At 39.1% G+C, this 15,387-nt stretch overlaps 1 protein-coding gene across 1 annotated transcript; it reads right to left on the bottom strand.

Annotated features, from left to right (window-relative positions):
* Positions 1-1,142: 1,142 nt before the first annotated feature.
* On the bottom strand, positions 1,143-13,485 carry LOC120084094 (putative Ufm1-specific protease). Its single transcript, XM_090316496.1, has 13 exons — positions 13,140-13,485; positions 12,623-12,979; positions 11,658-11,926; positions 11,402-11,489; positions 11,098-11,273; positions 10,758-10,848; positions 9,986-10,099; positions 9,836-9,883; positions 9,676-9,752; positions 8,844-8,932; positions 1,936-2,047; positions 1,659-1,761; positions 1,143-1,525 (listed from the first exon to the last, which is right to left on the bottom strand). The coding sequence occupies exons 1-13, from the start codon at positions 13,330-13,332 to the stop codon at positions 1,296-1,298; spliced, it is 1,947 nt and encodes a 648-aa protein (XP_090172622.1). The 5' UTR covers positions 13,333-13,485; the 3' UTR covers positions 1,143-1,295.
* Between the last annotated feature and the right edge of the window lie 1,902 nt (positions 13,486-15,387).

The following is a 15,387-nucleotide window of genomic DNA, read 5'->3' as shown; positions in this document are numbered from 1 at the left end:
TGAGAAAGCGAGAAGATACCGAGAGTGCGTGAGAGAGAAGACCAAGAAAAAGCTAGTGAGAGTGAGACAACGAGAAAGATGAGAGCGAGAGAGCGAGAGCAAGAAAGATGAGAGCAAGACAGCGAAAAAGATGAGAGCTAGAGAGAGGAAGTTGAGAGAAAGATGAGGTTGAAAGAGTGAGGAAAGTGAGACGATGAGACAACGAGAGAAAGAGAGAGTGGGACAACAAGTATGATGTCGGCAAAAGGTAAAAAAAAAAACTCAATTTCAAAATATAGGACAAATTTTATTTTCTTCTCCAATTTTGGGTCATCCATCCATCAAACCCCTTACTTTCACTCTCCCATATGCAATCTTTTTAGAATATCAAACCCATTAAGAAGGGTAATGAAACCCATGAAAATTTATTAGAAATAACTCTAAAAAATCTCCATATTTCACAACTAGCACCCTTTTGAAAAACTTATTGAAAAATGTTTTTCTAATGCTTTTCAAATATGAAAATTTGAATTCTACCACACATTTGAATTTATTATAAAATATTAAATTTACTTTTATACCCCTAATTATTATATTATTTTATTACTATTAGATCAATGTTTTAGAAACTCGACATCAGCCTGCTCAATAAGTTTATGCTCAAAACATCATCACTCTCCCATTTTGGAGTTTCCTTCTCTTTTCAACACATCTCTTTACATAAAATCACAAAGTTAAAGTATAGCTCACTCATCTCTTTATTAAAGATATATATATCTCGCTCGGTCTCAATCTCGACTAAGAAACATTAGAAAAAACTATTTCAACAAGCTTTTTAAAAGTGTACTGATGAAAACTTTTTAGTGTTATTTATGACCTTTTCCAAATATATACATGGTCTAAAGTCGAAGCTTCCTATTTGGAGAAGATTTTTCTTTTCCTTGAAATTTAACCACACGAAAAAGTATATAGCATATAATGCTCCGGCAACCATGCTTGAGATGGCCTTTGAGTTGTAAATAAATAAATAGATTGGGATGTTTTTTGTTTTTTGAAATTTAAAATATACATGTTTATCTATTAAAAAGGAAAAAAAAAAAGTACGATAACAACTGCACGAGGTAAAAGAAGTGCAATCTTGCAACTTGTTTTTCTTTGAATCATTTAGGCCTAAATATGAGATTTTCATACGCTTATTTTAAATTTTGATATCAATCTGTCTTGAGATCCTTAGAAAAGGGAAAATATAATATATTAAATACAACAATATGAGATCGATTGCTCCTCTGTCCTATACTTAAAGGAAAAAACATAAATTAAACCATGTTCGGCCTCTGTGGCAGCAGAAGATTATAAAACTTATCATGTAAGAAGAAATTCTTCCCTTTGCTATCAACAGCTTTTTTCCATCCACACCAACCACCACTTACAATTTTCTTGACATCATCACTTCCTGTATAATGAGGATCCAATATTAAAAACCCACAATCTCCACTTGCTTCATTGTAATCAACTCCCAAGAGAGTGTATGCAAGAACACCACCTCCTGTATTTATAAGTGCCCAATAGAAACAGATCAAGAGAATTTACATGGCACATTCCAAATTTACCTAATCAATTTCCAAAGATTACAAAAAAAAAATAAAAACCGAGTTATCAATCATCCATGAAGAACTCACCAATCATTATAGGAGTTCCTTGATTCTCGAAGTGTGCAGCTAATTCTCTACATTTTTCCGGAAGTTCAGCCCCAGATCTGACATTTATGATTTTGCAACTCACCTATAAAAAGAATACAGATATGTTAATTTAAAACAGTAAATGTGCAAAGTAATCTAATGAATATGTTTCCTTTCTACTTGGATGGCACGACGGGGTATGCCTAAACTTCCTGCTTTCACAAAAGTTACACAAGTTTCTGCACGACAATGTTTCATAACCAAAATGAGAACTTACACCAAGCAATTTGTCTAAAACAAAGCTCAATTCGATGGCACCAATCCATTCACGTGACCCAATAAATGAATCGTCCTTGTCACCAATCTCCACTAGTGCTTCTTGTATTTCCCTAAAAAGGGGTAACTGGTTATGCAAGAATCTCAAATATTCTTAAACTCAAACTAGAGATAATAGCTATACAAAGTACTAGCAATTTCAACCAAATAGCTATTGTTTCAGGTAGGACAATAATTGATTTCATTCTCCAGATAAATGGAGCTGTAGATGATGGACAGAGAAGGGGTTTGATTGTTTAAAGTTTATTTAGACTTTATTGTAGTAATTTTATGGTGAATTGGAAATGCTGGAGGAGAACAGAATTTGGAAATAAACGAGTAAGTTGGGTGAATTAGAGGATGCTCCTCGAATGCCAAATTTTGGATTTGCATAAATGGGAAGCCAAGAGAAAGTGTGAGGGCAATGGGAGGGTTTATGGCCAGGGGGAAGATCTCTTCACACCTTCCCATTTGTTTTGATGGAGATTTCAGCTAAAAGCTAGACCGCAGCTTAATGTTATTACGAAGTAAATAAGGAGAAGAGCCCATGAGATGGGTTACTAGAGACAGGAAGGTGGGAGTATGCAAAACCCTTGGCGGTCGATTGCTAAACGAGAGTAACTAATTGTTAACTATTCAAACTAAAACTAGACGATGGAAGCAATATAAACTAAGGGGAGGATAAATAAGCCAGACTGGGAATCAGTTGATTCCTGTGAATTTTTAGTGTACTAGTAGGAAAGATGGCTAGTATAGTTTTTTGGATGCTAATGACTTTGTTAGGATTATCCAGGATACTGTATATACTCCACTTCTCTTGACAGGAAGGTTTCCTAGCAAACCTCTCTTCTCTCAACTCTGCTGCGGGATCAGTTACTGATGACCTTTTTTTCATAAGGCAATGAAGGAAGAGTAGGTGAAAATTTTCATACGGACATTGCTACATAGGAGATATTTACACAGCCAGAGAAAATTCAACACAGTGGAATTGGCCCTTGAGATCAAATTAGAGCGAAAAAATTCTATCTACAGAATAAGAGATGAAAATTAGTAGCACCTTTCTTCCAGTGTCCCTACCACCAGCATTGTGTTAGGCTACTGGCCTTTTTCCTACTCCCTTACCAGCTTCCGATCAAGATAGAAATGGATATTAAGATAAAAGAACAAACAGTGAACAACAAATTCCTCAACCTTCTATTTATTAACCTTTTGACAGCAACCAAATTTCAGACAGAACAGGAAATAAAATGTGCAAAAATAAACGCTCAAGGAATTAAGAAAAACTAAGATATCCCAGCTTGGATTTCCAGAGATGCTGGAAACCTCTCCTGAAGAATGTATCTCCTTTCTCAGCAAATTCTTCCCTGCCCTCCTTCCCTCCGTTCTCTCCTTTTTGTTTAGCCTTTTGTGGTCCCTCCCCAAACGGCCTCCTCTACCATTTTGCACCTTGCAACCGTATCTTCATATTCCACTATCCCCCTAACTGATTCTTGGTGTGATTTTCCCTTTTTGTCCCTCCTCTTATAGGTAAATACAATGGGGGGTTTTACATTACCGCTCCTCTCAAAGTGCACCTTGTCCTCAAGGTGGAAAGATGGGAATTGCTGCCTTATGTTCAATACTGACTCCCAAGTGGCCTCACTATCCGGAAGGCCCTTCCATTTAATAAGCCATTCTTGTGTATTCAGCTCTCCATTCCATCTTACTCCTAGTACCACTTCAGGGGCAACTTGTAACTCAAAATCTTCAGTTAACATAGGAGGTAATTGTTGTATTTGTTGCGATTTACCAAACTTCTTCTTAAGTTGAGAGACATGAAATACATCGTGTATAGCCGCTTCTGGTGGTAAGTTCAAACGATATGCTACTTCTCCTATCTTCTCAGACACTTGATATGGACCATAAAATCTTGGGGACAATTTCTCACTTTTTCTTTTTGCTAGTGAGCGTTGTCTGTATGGTCTTAGTTTGAGGAAAACTTCGTCCCCTATCTCAAATGTCAACTCACGCCTATGCTGGTCCACTTACTTCTTCATTCTATTTTGCGCAATCACTAAATTCTCTTTGAGTGCATTCAAGGCCAAGTCCTGCTCTTTTAAGAGACTGTCTACACTGTCATTGCTTGACTTTGTTTCTCCATAATGAATTAGCGATGAGGGTCCGTCCATAAATGGCCTGGAAAGGTGTGGTCCTTATAGAAGCATGAAAGGTGGTATTATACCAATACTCTACCCAAGCCAGCCATTTATTCCATCTAGTAGGTTGTTCATTGCAGAAACACCTAAGGTATGTCTCTAGGCAGCGATTTACTCGCTCAGTTTGACCATCTGTTTGAGGATGGAAGGCCGTACTTCTCCTTAATTTGGTTCCCAAGGCTGCAAAGACCTCTCTCCAAAAATTACTCAAGAATATCTTGTCTCTATCGGTAGTGATCGACTTGGGAATGCCATGGAGCTTGATAATCTCTTGAATGAAGATTTCTGCCACTTGCTTTGCTGAAAATGGATGTCTCAAAGGAATGAAGTGCCCATCTTTACTCAGTCTATCGACCACTACTAATATGGAGTCATAACCCCCAGCTCTCGGTAGCCCCTCAATAAAATCCATTGTCCATTCTTCTAAGGTCAATTCGGGAATGGGTAGAGGTTGCAGCAGCCTTGCGGGGGTTAGAGATTCTGATTTGTTCCTTTGGCAAATATCACACCCTTCCACATATTTCTTTATATCAGTCTTCATTCCCGGCCAATATAAATCCCCACTCATGCGTTTGTAGGTCCATAAGAACCCCGAATGACCCCCAAGTATGGAATCATGAAAGGTGTGCATAGGGACGGTATTAAGGTTGATTGTTTAGGAATTACTAACCTCCCTTTATAGAGTAGCCTTCCATTTGACCATCTGTAGTTTGGTTTGCCATCCGGATTGTCTTTCAACAAGGATATGATCTATTGTAGTTCCTCATCCTCCTCCACCTCCTTTAGTATGAGCTCCACATCTACCACGGCTGATGAGTACAAACTAAGGAGTTCGGAAGGTAGCTGTACTCGGGACAGGGCATCTGCTGCCTTATTCATCAATCCTGGCTGGTAAAGTATCTCAAAATCATATCCAAGAAGCTTGGTTAACCAACACTGAAATTGTGGCTGCACCTCCCTCTATCTACCAGAAACTTCAATGCCTTTTGATCTGAAACCACTGTGAATCTTCCTCCTAACAAGTAATGTCGCCACCTTTGGACAGCCAACACCACTGCCATCAATTCTCTCTCATATATGGACTTGTTTTGTGCTCGTTGTGAGAGCTTTTGACTGTAAAAAGCTATTGGTTTGTCTCCTTGTGTCAACACAGCTCCAACCCCTGTTCCTGAAGCATCTGTTTCAATGATGAAAGGTTGATTGAAGTCCGGTAATGCGAGAACAGGGCACGACATCATCTGTTGCTTCAGATCCTCAAATGCTCGGGTGGCAGTTTCATCCCATTTGAAGCTATTTTTCTTGAGTAATCTTGTTAAGGGAGCTGCCCTGGTGCTGTACCCTTTGACAAAACGGCGGTAGTAACCGGTTAAGCCCAAAAAGCCTCTCAATTCAGTTACGTTTGTGGGGCATGGCCAGCTCACCATAGCTTGGGTCTTTTCCCCATCAGCTTCCACCTCTTGATGCGATATCCAGTGCCCTAAATACTGAATCCTCTCTTGCCAAAACACACATTTCTTTTGGTTAGCAAAGAGCTGGTTATCTCTTAGCACATTGAACACAACCCCTAAATGAGTCTCATGAGTGGAAATATCTGGACTATAAACCAAAATATCATCAAAGAATACAAGTATAAAACGGCATAGGAATGGTTTAAAGACTTGGTTCATGAATGATTGGAATGTGGCAGGCGCATTAGTGACCCCAAACGGCATGACTAAGAATTCGTAGTGTCCCTCGTATGTCCTGAATGCTGTCTTCTCAATGTCTTCCTCCCTCAAACGGATTTGGTGGTACCCTGACTTTAAATCAAGCTTGGAGCCCCATGTAACTCATCAAGTAGTTCTTCAATTATAGGGATAGGGAACTTATCTGCTATTGTAGCTTGGTTCAACCTTCTGTAGTCTACACAAAAACGCCATCCTCCATCCTTCTTTTTCACCAGCAACACCGGACTTGAATAGGGACTCCTGCTGGGCCGAATGAAACCAGCTTGTAACATCTCCTGAACTAACTTTTCTATTTCCTCTTTCTAAGCATGTCCATACTTATAAGGTCGCACATTGATTGGATTGGTACCCTCCTTGATGGTTATTCGGTGGTCAACTGCACTTTTAGGAGGAAGGGAGGTGGGTAGGCTAAAGACATCTTGGTTTTGGTTCAATAATTCCTGAATCATGATAGGTAATGCAGGCTGGGTTTGTTCTTTCTTTCCTTCCTCTGTTCCTTCAAGGCCTTCAATCTCAAGGTGCTGGAAATCCACTAAGAAGCCCATATCTTCTTTATCCCATTGTTTACTCAACATTTTGAAGGATACTTCAGCTTTAGTGAGGGAGGGATCCCCTCTCAACATGATTTGTGCTCCTTCTGACTAGAAAGCCATAGTTAACAAGGGCCAATGAATCCCCATGAAACCTGTGGTACACAGCCAAGGCATTCCAAGTACCACATCCATCCTTCCTAACTCCATAGCCAAGAAATCAGCCTTCACCGTTAAGTTTGGAAGCGTGAGCTCTACCCCCTTACATATCCCTTTCCCTTCGATTTCACTTCCATTTCCTATAACCACTCCAAACTTCTTCTCCTGTTCCACGGGTATCCCAAGCTCCCTCACTGTATCATGATGGATAAAGTTGTGAGTAGCTCCCGAGTCGATGAGTACTACCACCTCCTTGCCTCTGATTTTTCCTTTAAGTTTCATTGTTCCTTCGCTGAGAACCCAAGTAGGGAGTTCAACGATAGTTCAGCCTTCTCCTGCACCTCAACATTCTTCATTTCAGCTGGTTCTTCTCTCTCGGTTACCTCTTCTTCCTCCATTTCCTCTTCTTCGTTGGTTATAAACAGCATCAATTGCCTATATTCCCTGAATTTACATTGATGCCCGGGTGCATACTTTTCATTACAACGGAAGCAAAGCCCCTTGTCTAGGCGATCTCTGAACTCCGCGTCACTCAACCTCTTCATTGGAGCCTCCTTCTTGTTGGAAACATTGTTTTTCGCCAGAATGGGGACTAATGGTTTCACCGGCAGCGCGATCTGCTTCATGGGCGGGTTGTTCGTAATCTTTCCTTGGGTTTTTTCACTCATTTCCTTTTTATCATTTAGGCCCATTCTCTGGTTCAGCCCACTTCGGCCCAACTCCTTCAATGCCAACTTAAGCGCGATGTTCCGATCATTGACTAACTGGGCTTCCTTCATACAATCGTCTAAGGTTTTAGGATTTCGGCTTGCAACTCCGGTTCCAGTCCGTTCATGAACGCATCCCTCAAGACTTCCTCCGATAGGTCCAGCAATGGCGCCGAGTAGTTGACGAACCTCTTCACATACTCTTGGTAAGATCCTTCTTGCCAAATTTAAGTAATCGCACGCATAGACTTCCTTCTCCAACCTTCCGATAGTGTTCAAACAACCTCCGTTTTAATTCATCCCAAGTGGTAATGGCTCTCCGATTGTTACTCCAATGGAACCAGTCGACTTCATCAGGGGCGAAACTAATCACTGCTACCTTCACTTTCTCGGCATCGGAGAGTTCGTGTATCTCAAAGAAGTGCTCCGCTCGATAAACCCATGACTCTGGGTTGTCACCTGTAAACAAAGGCATTTCCAAACGTTTGTACTTACCTCTGTCCAAGCTGCCACCTCCTGAGATTTGAGAGGACTCCGCTTCATCTACCTTCCCTTTTAATTTGAGGTTGCTCCCCTCCGTTAATGTCGACTCCTTCTTTCGAACTACATTGTTCTCCCGTACCTCCTCAGTGAGTTTCTCTAGATTCTTGCACAGACCAAGCAACAAGTCCTTCAGCAATGCCATCTCTTTCTCCGTGGTATCCATCCTCTCTTCCAATTGTCTTTTAGCCATGGCGCGCGTTTTCCCCAGGGTTGCGACTCTGATACCAAAATGTTAGGCTACTGGCCTTTTTCCTACTCCCTTACCAGCTTCCGATCAAGATAGAAATGGATATTAAGATAAAAGAACAAACAGTGAACAACAAATTCCTCAACCTTTTATTTATTAACCTTTTGACAGCAACCAGATTCTAGAAAGAAATTTCAGACAGAACAGGAAATAAAATGTGCAAAAATAAACACTCAAGGAATTAAGAAAAACTAAGATATCCCAGCCTGGATTTCGAGAGATGCTGGAAACCTCTCCGGAAGAATTGTATCTCCTTTCTCAGCAAATTCTTCCCTACCCTCCTTCCCTCCGTTCTCTCCTTTTTGTTTAGCCTTTTGTGGTCCCTCCCCCAACGGCCTCCTCTACCATTTTGCACCTTGCAACCGTATCTTCATATTCCACTATCCCCCTAACTGATTCTTGGTGTGATTTTCCCTTTTTGTCCCTCCTCTTATAGGTAAATACAATGGGGGGTTTTACACATTGCTAGTATAAATATTTGGTATGTTCAATCTGTGCTGGCAATTAAGATATCTTGGTGGATAACAATCAAATGCAATCTTTGTATGGTTGTTTTCTTTTCAAGGAAAGGAAAACCAGTCAAATGCATCAAATGAAACTTTTGGAGCTTTGAATAGAGAGCAGCCAGAGAACTTTTAATGAAGAAAATAGCTGTAGTTGAATTAAGGTAAGCTTATGGACATAAATAATGGACATAAGCTGTAATAGTATCACCTATAGCAGCCGCGTTAGTGTGTGTGGTGGGGGGAAGCTAATTCATACCTATGTGAAGGAACATCTATGGATGTATAGTGTTGGAGTCTGAACCATGAAATGATAGTTTGCAAAGACCGGTAAGCACAACCCCAGCCCTACAGCACAATGTAGTAATTATTATAATCACATCAGGGTAACGGTGAAAGTAATTAGTTTCAGACTAGCAAAGCTCTGGCAATTATAGTCACAATTATTAATTATAATCAGTCAAAAAAGAAATAGTGCAAGTAATCTATCTTATTCCACCCTATAAGGGGTTGGCATATATTTTTTAACACATCATTGACCATAAAGAAGCACATCAGCAGAGAGTAAACATGTCCTTCAAAACAAACAAAATGGCCAAAGCTTCTATCCGTCATATGCAGAGGAATAAATTTATATTGACTTCATTATTCTTTTTCAGAAGAGAGATAGTCAAACGGCTACTTAATACAGCATGCTCTACAAAATAAATAGATTTACATAAACAAATTTACATGGTCATTGTAATCTCAAGGAAATAAGTTTACACGAACAAATTCACATGGTTGCTGGGTTCTCAAGAAACTACAATGCTTCCTAATTATAATATTATTGAACCATCTTTAGCAAGAATGACAAGTTTAATGGATAAGTTTTCTAATTTCAGCGAAACCCTAAACATTAATATTCTTAATATAGAACATTAACAGCATAAATAAGAGCTTTTCAAGTTCATTTTCTAACTTTATAACTTTCAGTCTCAACTAAATAAATAAATTCTAACTTTCAAGTTCACATCTGTCACTACTAAGTTCATTGTGTTTTTGATAGCTTAGTATAATACAACTTCTAGGTCAATGGAAAGTTCCAATACCGAGTCATTGAAACCTTCTTGAAGATAATGATGGTACTCATATGACCCCTGAACCAGAGACATTTTGCCACCTGAAACTGCATAGTTTATATCTGATTAACTAAGAGTCTAAGAGCGTAACAGAAAAAACAATATTTGAGGGCAATCATTGGCCACCTACCACCGCTGCTTGGAATTCCAATATGAACATCCTTGAGCAAAAAGGAACCTAATGAGATCATTTGATAACAATAGATCAAGCATTGAAAGTCCGCCAAACAAGAAAGGAGAACAAAGTTTTGTTTTGTACGTGCATCTGAATAATTCTCACCCTTTCGCGGCAAATTGTCCTTCCTACCAGAGTAATCCAATGCACTAGCAATTCTTAGCACAGGACGATCAAAAGGTAGCCCTAATCTTAAGTGTAGGGCTTTCCTTAGTTCCACTGATAAGGTAAATGGAAAAATTTACATAATGATTAAAGTTGAACACATGACAATAATTTGAACAGGAGAATACATCCGCGGCAATATCATAAGCTTCCTAATTCCTCCTCGAATTCTCCCGTTTAGAGAAAATACACTATTCTGATAGTAATAAATTAAAGATCGCGTTTTCTGAAGCATTAAGCAAATGGTTTGCCGGCCCTATAAAAATCAGAAAATAGGGAGATACATACCAATTAATTGACCTGTACAATTAGATGAAACACAAATTGACAATTTACTAGCCAGATCTTCAACGACAAAGCTCAACATTTCGACCGTTTTTTAGACCATGTCATCTTCATTGCTATCTCTTGGTGTAAATTGTCTAACTTATTCCATTCTTATAGTTTTGATTCACTTCTTATCAATTGGAGATGTTTTTTGCAACTCCATTGACCCGGGGCTTTTCCCCCCTCACCTTTTGTAATTTCATACATCAATGAAATTGTTTCTTATAAAAAAAAAAAAGAAAAAAAAAAGAAATAATAATAAAATGACAATTTACTATCATCACCCTAACTTATATTTTCGACCATATAATGTCAATAATCAAGTTTGGGCCGTTTGGCATATCAGAGGTCACATAACTTCAATAGCTAGCTGAAAGCACAATACCTTGCTTCATTTCAGTCTCCCCATAAGTGAGTTCATAGATAACAGTTATTGGATGAAAAAATCCAGGAGGGCAAAAATGATATGGCACTAGCTGCAGAAGCAAAAGATCCTTTTAAGTTAACGAAAGAAAGCAAAACATCCGTCTCTATGATTTTTATTTTCAAAAAGGACAAAAAGGACTAAACATCAGATGTATGGACATAATTAGGCTCCTGAGATCTATAACCAATTAGATGTGCAAATACAATACGAGTTTGGCAAAAAAGAAAAGGGCAAATAGAAGGAAAATGACTTGTTTAAATAAAATATTGAGAAGAGGAAAGTAGAAACTGGTTTGTACCTGAGGCAGTTGCTTTACAAGGTTGGGTAATATTGCATTCTTCATCGAGTTTAACTGGTCAACTAAACCCGGAATGATCAAGGCTGAAACAGCATAAGTCAATGGAAGAAACTTGGCAGCATAACAGAGAACTTCTGCCTTCAAGTCGACAACCAAAAGACTGGTCTTGTCCATAGCTGAAAGTACATAAATTTAACTTCCATTAGGAGTGGTAACAACACCTATACCATGACAAACATCTGCTTGTTACCACTTAAGGCTGGAGAGGTGAAGGTACGAAGTAAATACTGACATCAATAACTACCTGGAAAGTACTTTACAACTGGTGCAATAGATTTTTGAGACTTTGCCGAGCTATTTAGAAGAACACTTACGTGGATTATATCTGCATTCTAAGAAAAAAAACTTTTGGAAAACTAGGGCTAAGATCAGATTCTAATTGATTAAGGTGAAACTAAGCAAAACACTCATAGAATCACCCACAACCTTATATCCACATGAAGTCATTCATGCTATAAAACATCTGTTTTGAATATTCGAATCTGGAAAAAAATCAATACCTGTGAAGAAAACGTTGAGGACTCAGTTTTACTTTTTAAACAGAAGTTTGCACATGGCAAAGACATGTCATCAACATTTTGGCTGCCATCATCCAAATGCCTAAACTTTGACAGATTAATTTGAAAATCCATTTGTGAACCACGTAGAATGACTGGACAAGGGTCTTCTGTGGAGTTTTTGTATACTGGTTCCACTATATATACCACCTGTGAGTCTCTCAACTTGGAAATAACCGATTCCGTGGCATGTATGTACGTCTTTTCAACATCTGAAAGATATAGGAGTTCAAATGATATTAAGTGTCTTGCTCATTAATGAAAGGAAGAAAAGAGATGAGGAAAAGAATTTCAAGACAGGAAAGCAGGTGTCTGATAGAAATATATAAATACATGTATAAAAGACCAACTTTCAAAAAGAAAAATGAAAGAACACAAGGGCATACATAAAACTAAGTCCATACACCCTTAAAAAAGGAGTTTAATCTAACAACGGTGTCTGATAGAAATATATGCAAGATAGTTTGCACACAAAGCCCTGCACGCTGAGTACTTTTTAGTTTTCATTTAAGAACGTTAAATGACAAACGATTTGATCGATTGGTACCCTTGTTAGAGATATAAACAATCTTGAATAAACCCCCACTGTCATAACATCGTTTTTGTACATGTAAAATTCCTGAATCTTAGGATATCAGCTAGACTACTATGACTCCAGAGTGTAAACTGCTGATATCCAGCTAGAACAACACAGTCCTGTATATAGCCCAGCGCACTAGTCGAACCAATAGTTATGAAGCCCAATCAATTTGTACAAACTGGCATATCTAACGTGTAAATAACAATCATTTCATGCACTTCTAGCTAACGAGGCTTTACATTTACCAAACCCGAGAAAGTGTAAGCATCGTATCCTTCTAACATATAAAGGTTATGGCACCTAAACAAAACCACAGTTTTAACTTCACCTGATGGACTGTCGAGAGGAAAATAGAGCGGTATACTAATCGGCAATTCGCATCGGAGTAGACAACCTCTCTCCCATATATATTTTTCGGGATTATTTTCGTACATGACCGAAGAAACAGAATCCAAGCTCGTGCCATTTTCAGACTGGGAGACGAAAAAGTGAATATCTGTAGAATTGATATCGGCAGCCGCTCCAATAAATATTTGCTTCTCTGTCTTTTCGCCGTGAGATAGAAGCTGACTCAATCTCCGCGCCGCATCAATTGCGTTGCTCGCATGTTCTTGTACGTTGAAATTTCCAACAACCAATGCTCCAATAATATAAAAACCCTTCAATAATAACGTCCGCAGCTCTTCTGCTCAAAAAAGCAGACAAGTTTCTCGATTCTAATTCGAAAAATTCCAATTCACTCGAGACTACATGGTTCAGTGCAGTCCAATCAAAATCATAAATCGAACTAAAGAATTTTTCTAACTCGGGCCGTATTTGAGTGAAACTCGCATAATGGTACTTACCTGCTTCCTTGGTGAAATCAGGCGACAGAGATTCAGGTGGAGACAAATGATGGATGCATCTGAGAGTGGAGACGATAGTCAAAGGCGATAGAAACGGCGATCCGATGAGCCATTGAAGAGCCGGCTCTTTTTTCTGGAGAACAAGCTTGTGAGGCAGAATTCTGATACATTGTTGCTCAACGACTTCTTCCATGGGTGCTTCAAAAGCTCGCAGCTCTTGGAGCGCGAACTGTAAGTTCTTCGTCTGCAGTTACAGAAGGCATACCATTAAGCCGCACGAATTGGGCTGGGCTGAGGAGGCCCAAATACCACAGTGAAGCCCAATTAGTTATCTATCATTGGCCCCAAAACCTATACCTCGTGGTCGAGAGTTGGTATTGGTAATGGACTGGGCCTCGTTCATTGAAACTACAAACAGCCCACTTTATAAGCCACTACAAGCCGTATAAATTGTAGTAATGGGCTGGGATGAAGAGGCCCAAAACTTACTGTTAGTAGGTCAACCGAGCCTAGTTCATTGAGCTTCAAGCTGCTACAAAGCGTACAAATTGTTGTACGGGACTCACAAGAAAAGTAGCAAATTTTAAAGTTTTATTTAGAAAATAGATAAAAATATTTTAATAATATAAAAATAGTAAAATATATATATATAATATAAAATACTAATTAGTAAATATGTGTTTGCACAAGATTTCAATAAAAATTTATTTCGTGAAATTTGAACTTTGTATTTGTATTAATTTTGTGGAAAGTGAGTATAATCTCTAATACATAGTATTTTGATGCTTTCAAAATAAACTACAATCTTTAAGCTGGTTGATCTTCTTGAGCGATAGGCCTTTGGGCTTGTTGATCTTCTTGGGTGATCGATCTTTGGGCTTGTTGATCTTCTTGGATGATTGGCCTTTGGGCGTAATGATCTTCTTGGATGATCGTCCTTGGGCTTGTTGATCTTCTTGGATGAGTGACCTTTGGGCTTGTTGATCTTCTTGGATGATCCACTTTTGGGCTTGATGATTGACTTTTGGGCGTATTGATCTTCTTGGATGATTGACCTTTGGGCTTGTTGATCTTCTTGGACGATCGACCGTTGGGCTTGTTGATCTTTGTGGATGATCGACCTTCCGGCTTGCAGATCTTCTTGGAGGATTAATGTTTGCACGAGGCTTATAAAAAAACTTGTTTCATGGAGTTGAACTTAAGTTGGTGTTGATGTTGATGCGATGTGGTTTGATCTCTAGTGCTTGATCCTCTGATTCTCTCTCGACTGAATGCGTACGCTTGATGTATAGAAGTGGGCCGTGTGGATGTTCTTGAACTTCGAGTCTTGGAAGAATGCTTGTATCTATCTTCAAAGGACTTCAGTCTTCAAGCGTGTTCAAAATGTTTGTATCTTTAAAGGACTTCAGCTTTCAGAATGCTTGTATCTTCTGACCTTCAGAGCTTTAATATGTCTTCTGATCTCCAGAGATATAGTGTCTTCTGATATTCAGAGGTTTGATATGCCTTCTGATCCTCAAACCTTTGGAGGAGTTATGTTCTTCAGATCTTTGGAGCTTCAGACTTTAGATCTTCAGAGAGCTTTTGCCTTCAATTCTTCCAACCTCCCCTCCCATATGAAGAGGTAAGGCCTCTATTTATAGAAGTTTTAAAGGAAATATGACATGAGGATTTCCACGAGCAACGGAATGATTGTTCCAAATTCCATTCGCATTTGAACATACACAGTTACTATCAAGAAACGGAAACTTACAGGTCATGTAAAATACGAAATTACAGCATGTTTTACAATAAGATCAAGGGATAGAACATCATACCTTTGAAGACTCATTTTCAAACTCCCTCGATCACGAACGCTCGTTCAATCTCTAAGACGGTAACATACGAACGCTCGAACACAATGACTGCAACACAGCACGATCACAGCGACCACCACACGAACACCGCGAACTCAACGAACGGTCTCCAAAAACCTCGACCTCAGTCGAGTTGAGTAAGACACCACCACAATGGCTACCTTGGTATTCTCGGTGTGAGAATCCAGAAGTGTGGGCTCTGTGTGGACTTGGTTAGAGGAAGAAACGGAGGAATAACAATCGTGTAAACGATTGAGCAAGTGGGAGATAACAGGAGTCTATTGTATAGACGAATGCTCAATTGTTTAGGAAATGTTCCACGATCGTTTATCTAATGGCCAGCTGAGTGAACTATCGTGTAGTGTCACTCCACGATCATTTAGTCTCTTTTT

The sequence above is a fragment of the Benincasa hispida genome, chromosome 8 (genome assembly GCF_027475165.1).
Source record: "Benincasa hispida cultivar pf3 chromosome 8, pf3_genome.v1.1, whole genome shotgun sequence".
Classification (NCBI taxonomy): Eukaryota; Viridiplantae; Streptophyta; class Magnoliopsida; order Cucurbitales; family Cucurbitaceae; genus Benincasa; species Benincasa hispida.
This window is presented reverse-complemented; position numbering and strand designations above follow the sequence as displayed.

Bases quoted from the DNA above. Each gene is read 5' to 3' on its own strand.
- LOC120084094 (XM_090316496.1), bottom strand. From the start codon at position 13,332: ATGGAAGAAGTCGTTGAGCAACAATGTATCAGAATTCTGCCTCACAAG. The intron at 11,927-12,622 runs GTGAAGTTAAAA...TATATCTTTCAG, and splicing joins TCCTCTCGACAGTCCATCAG to ATGTTGAAAAGACGTACATA. The intron at 8,933-9,675 runs GTATTGGAACTT...ATTGTGCTGTAG, and splicing joins AAGAAGGTTTCAATGACTCG to GGCTGGGGTTGTGCTTACCG.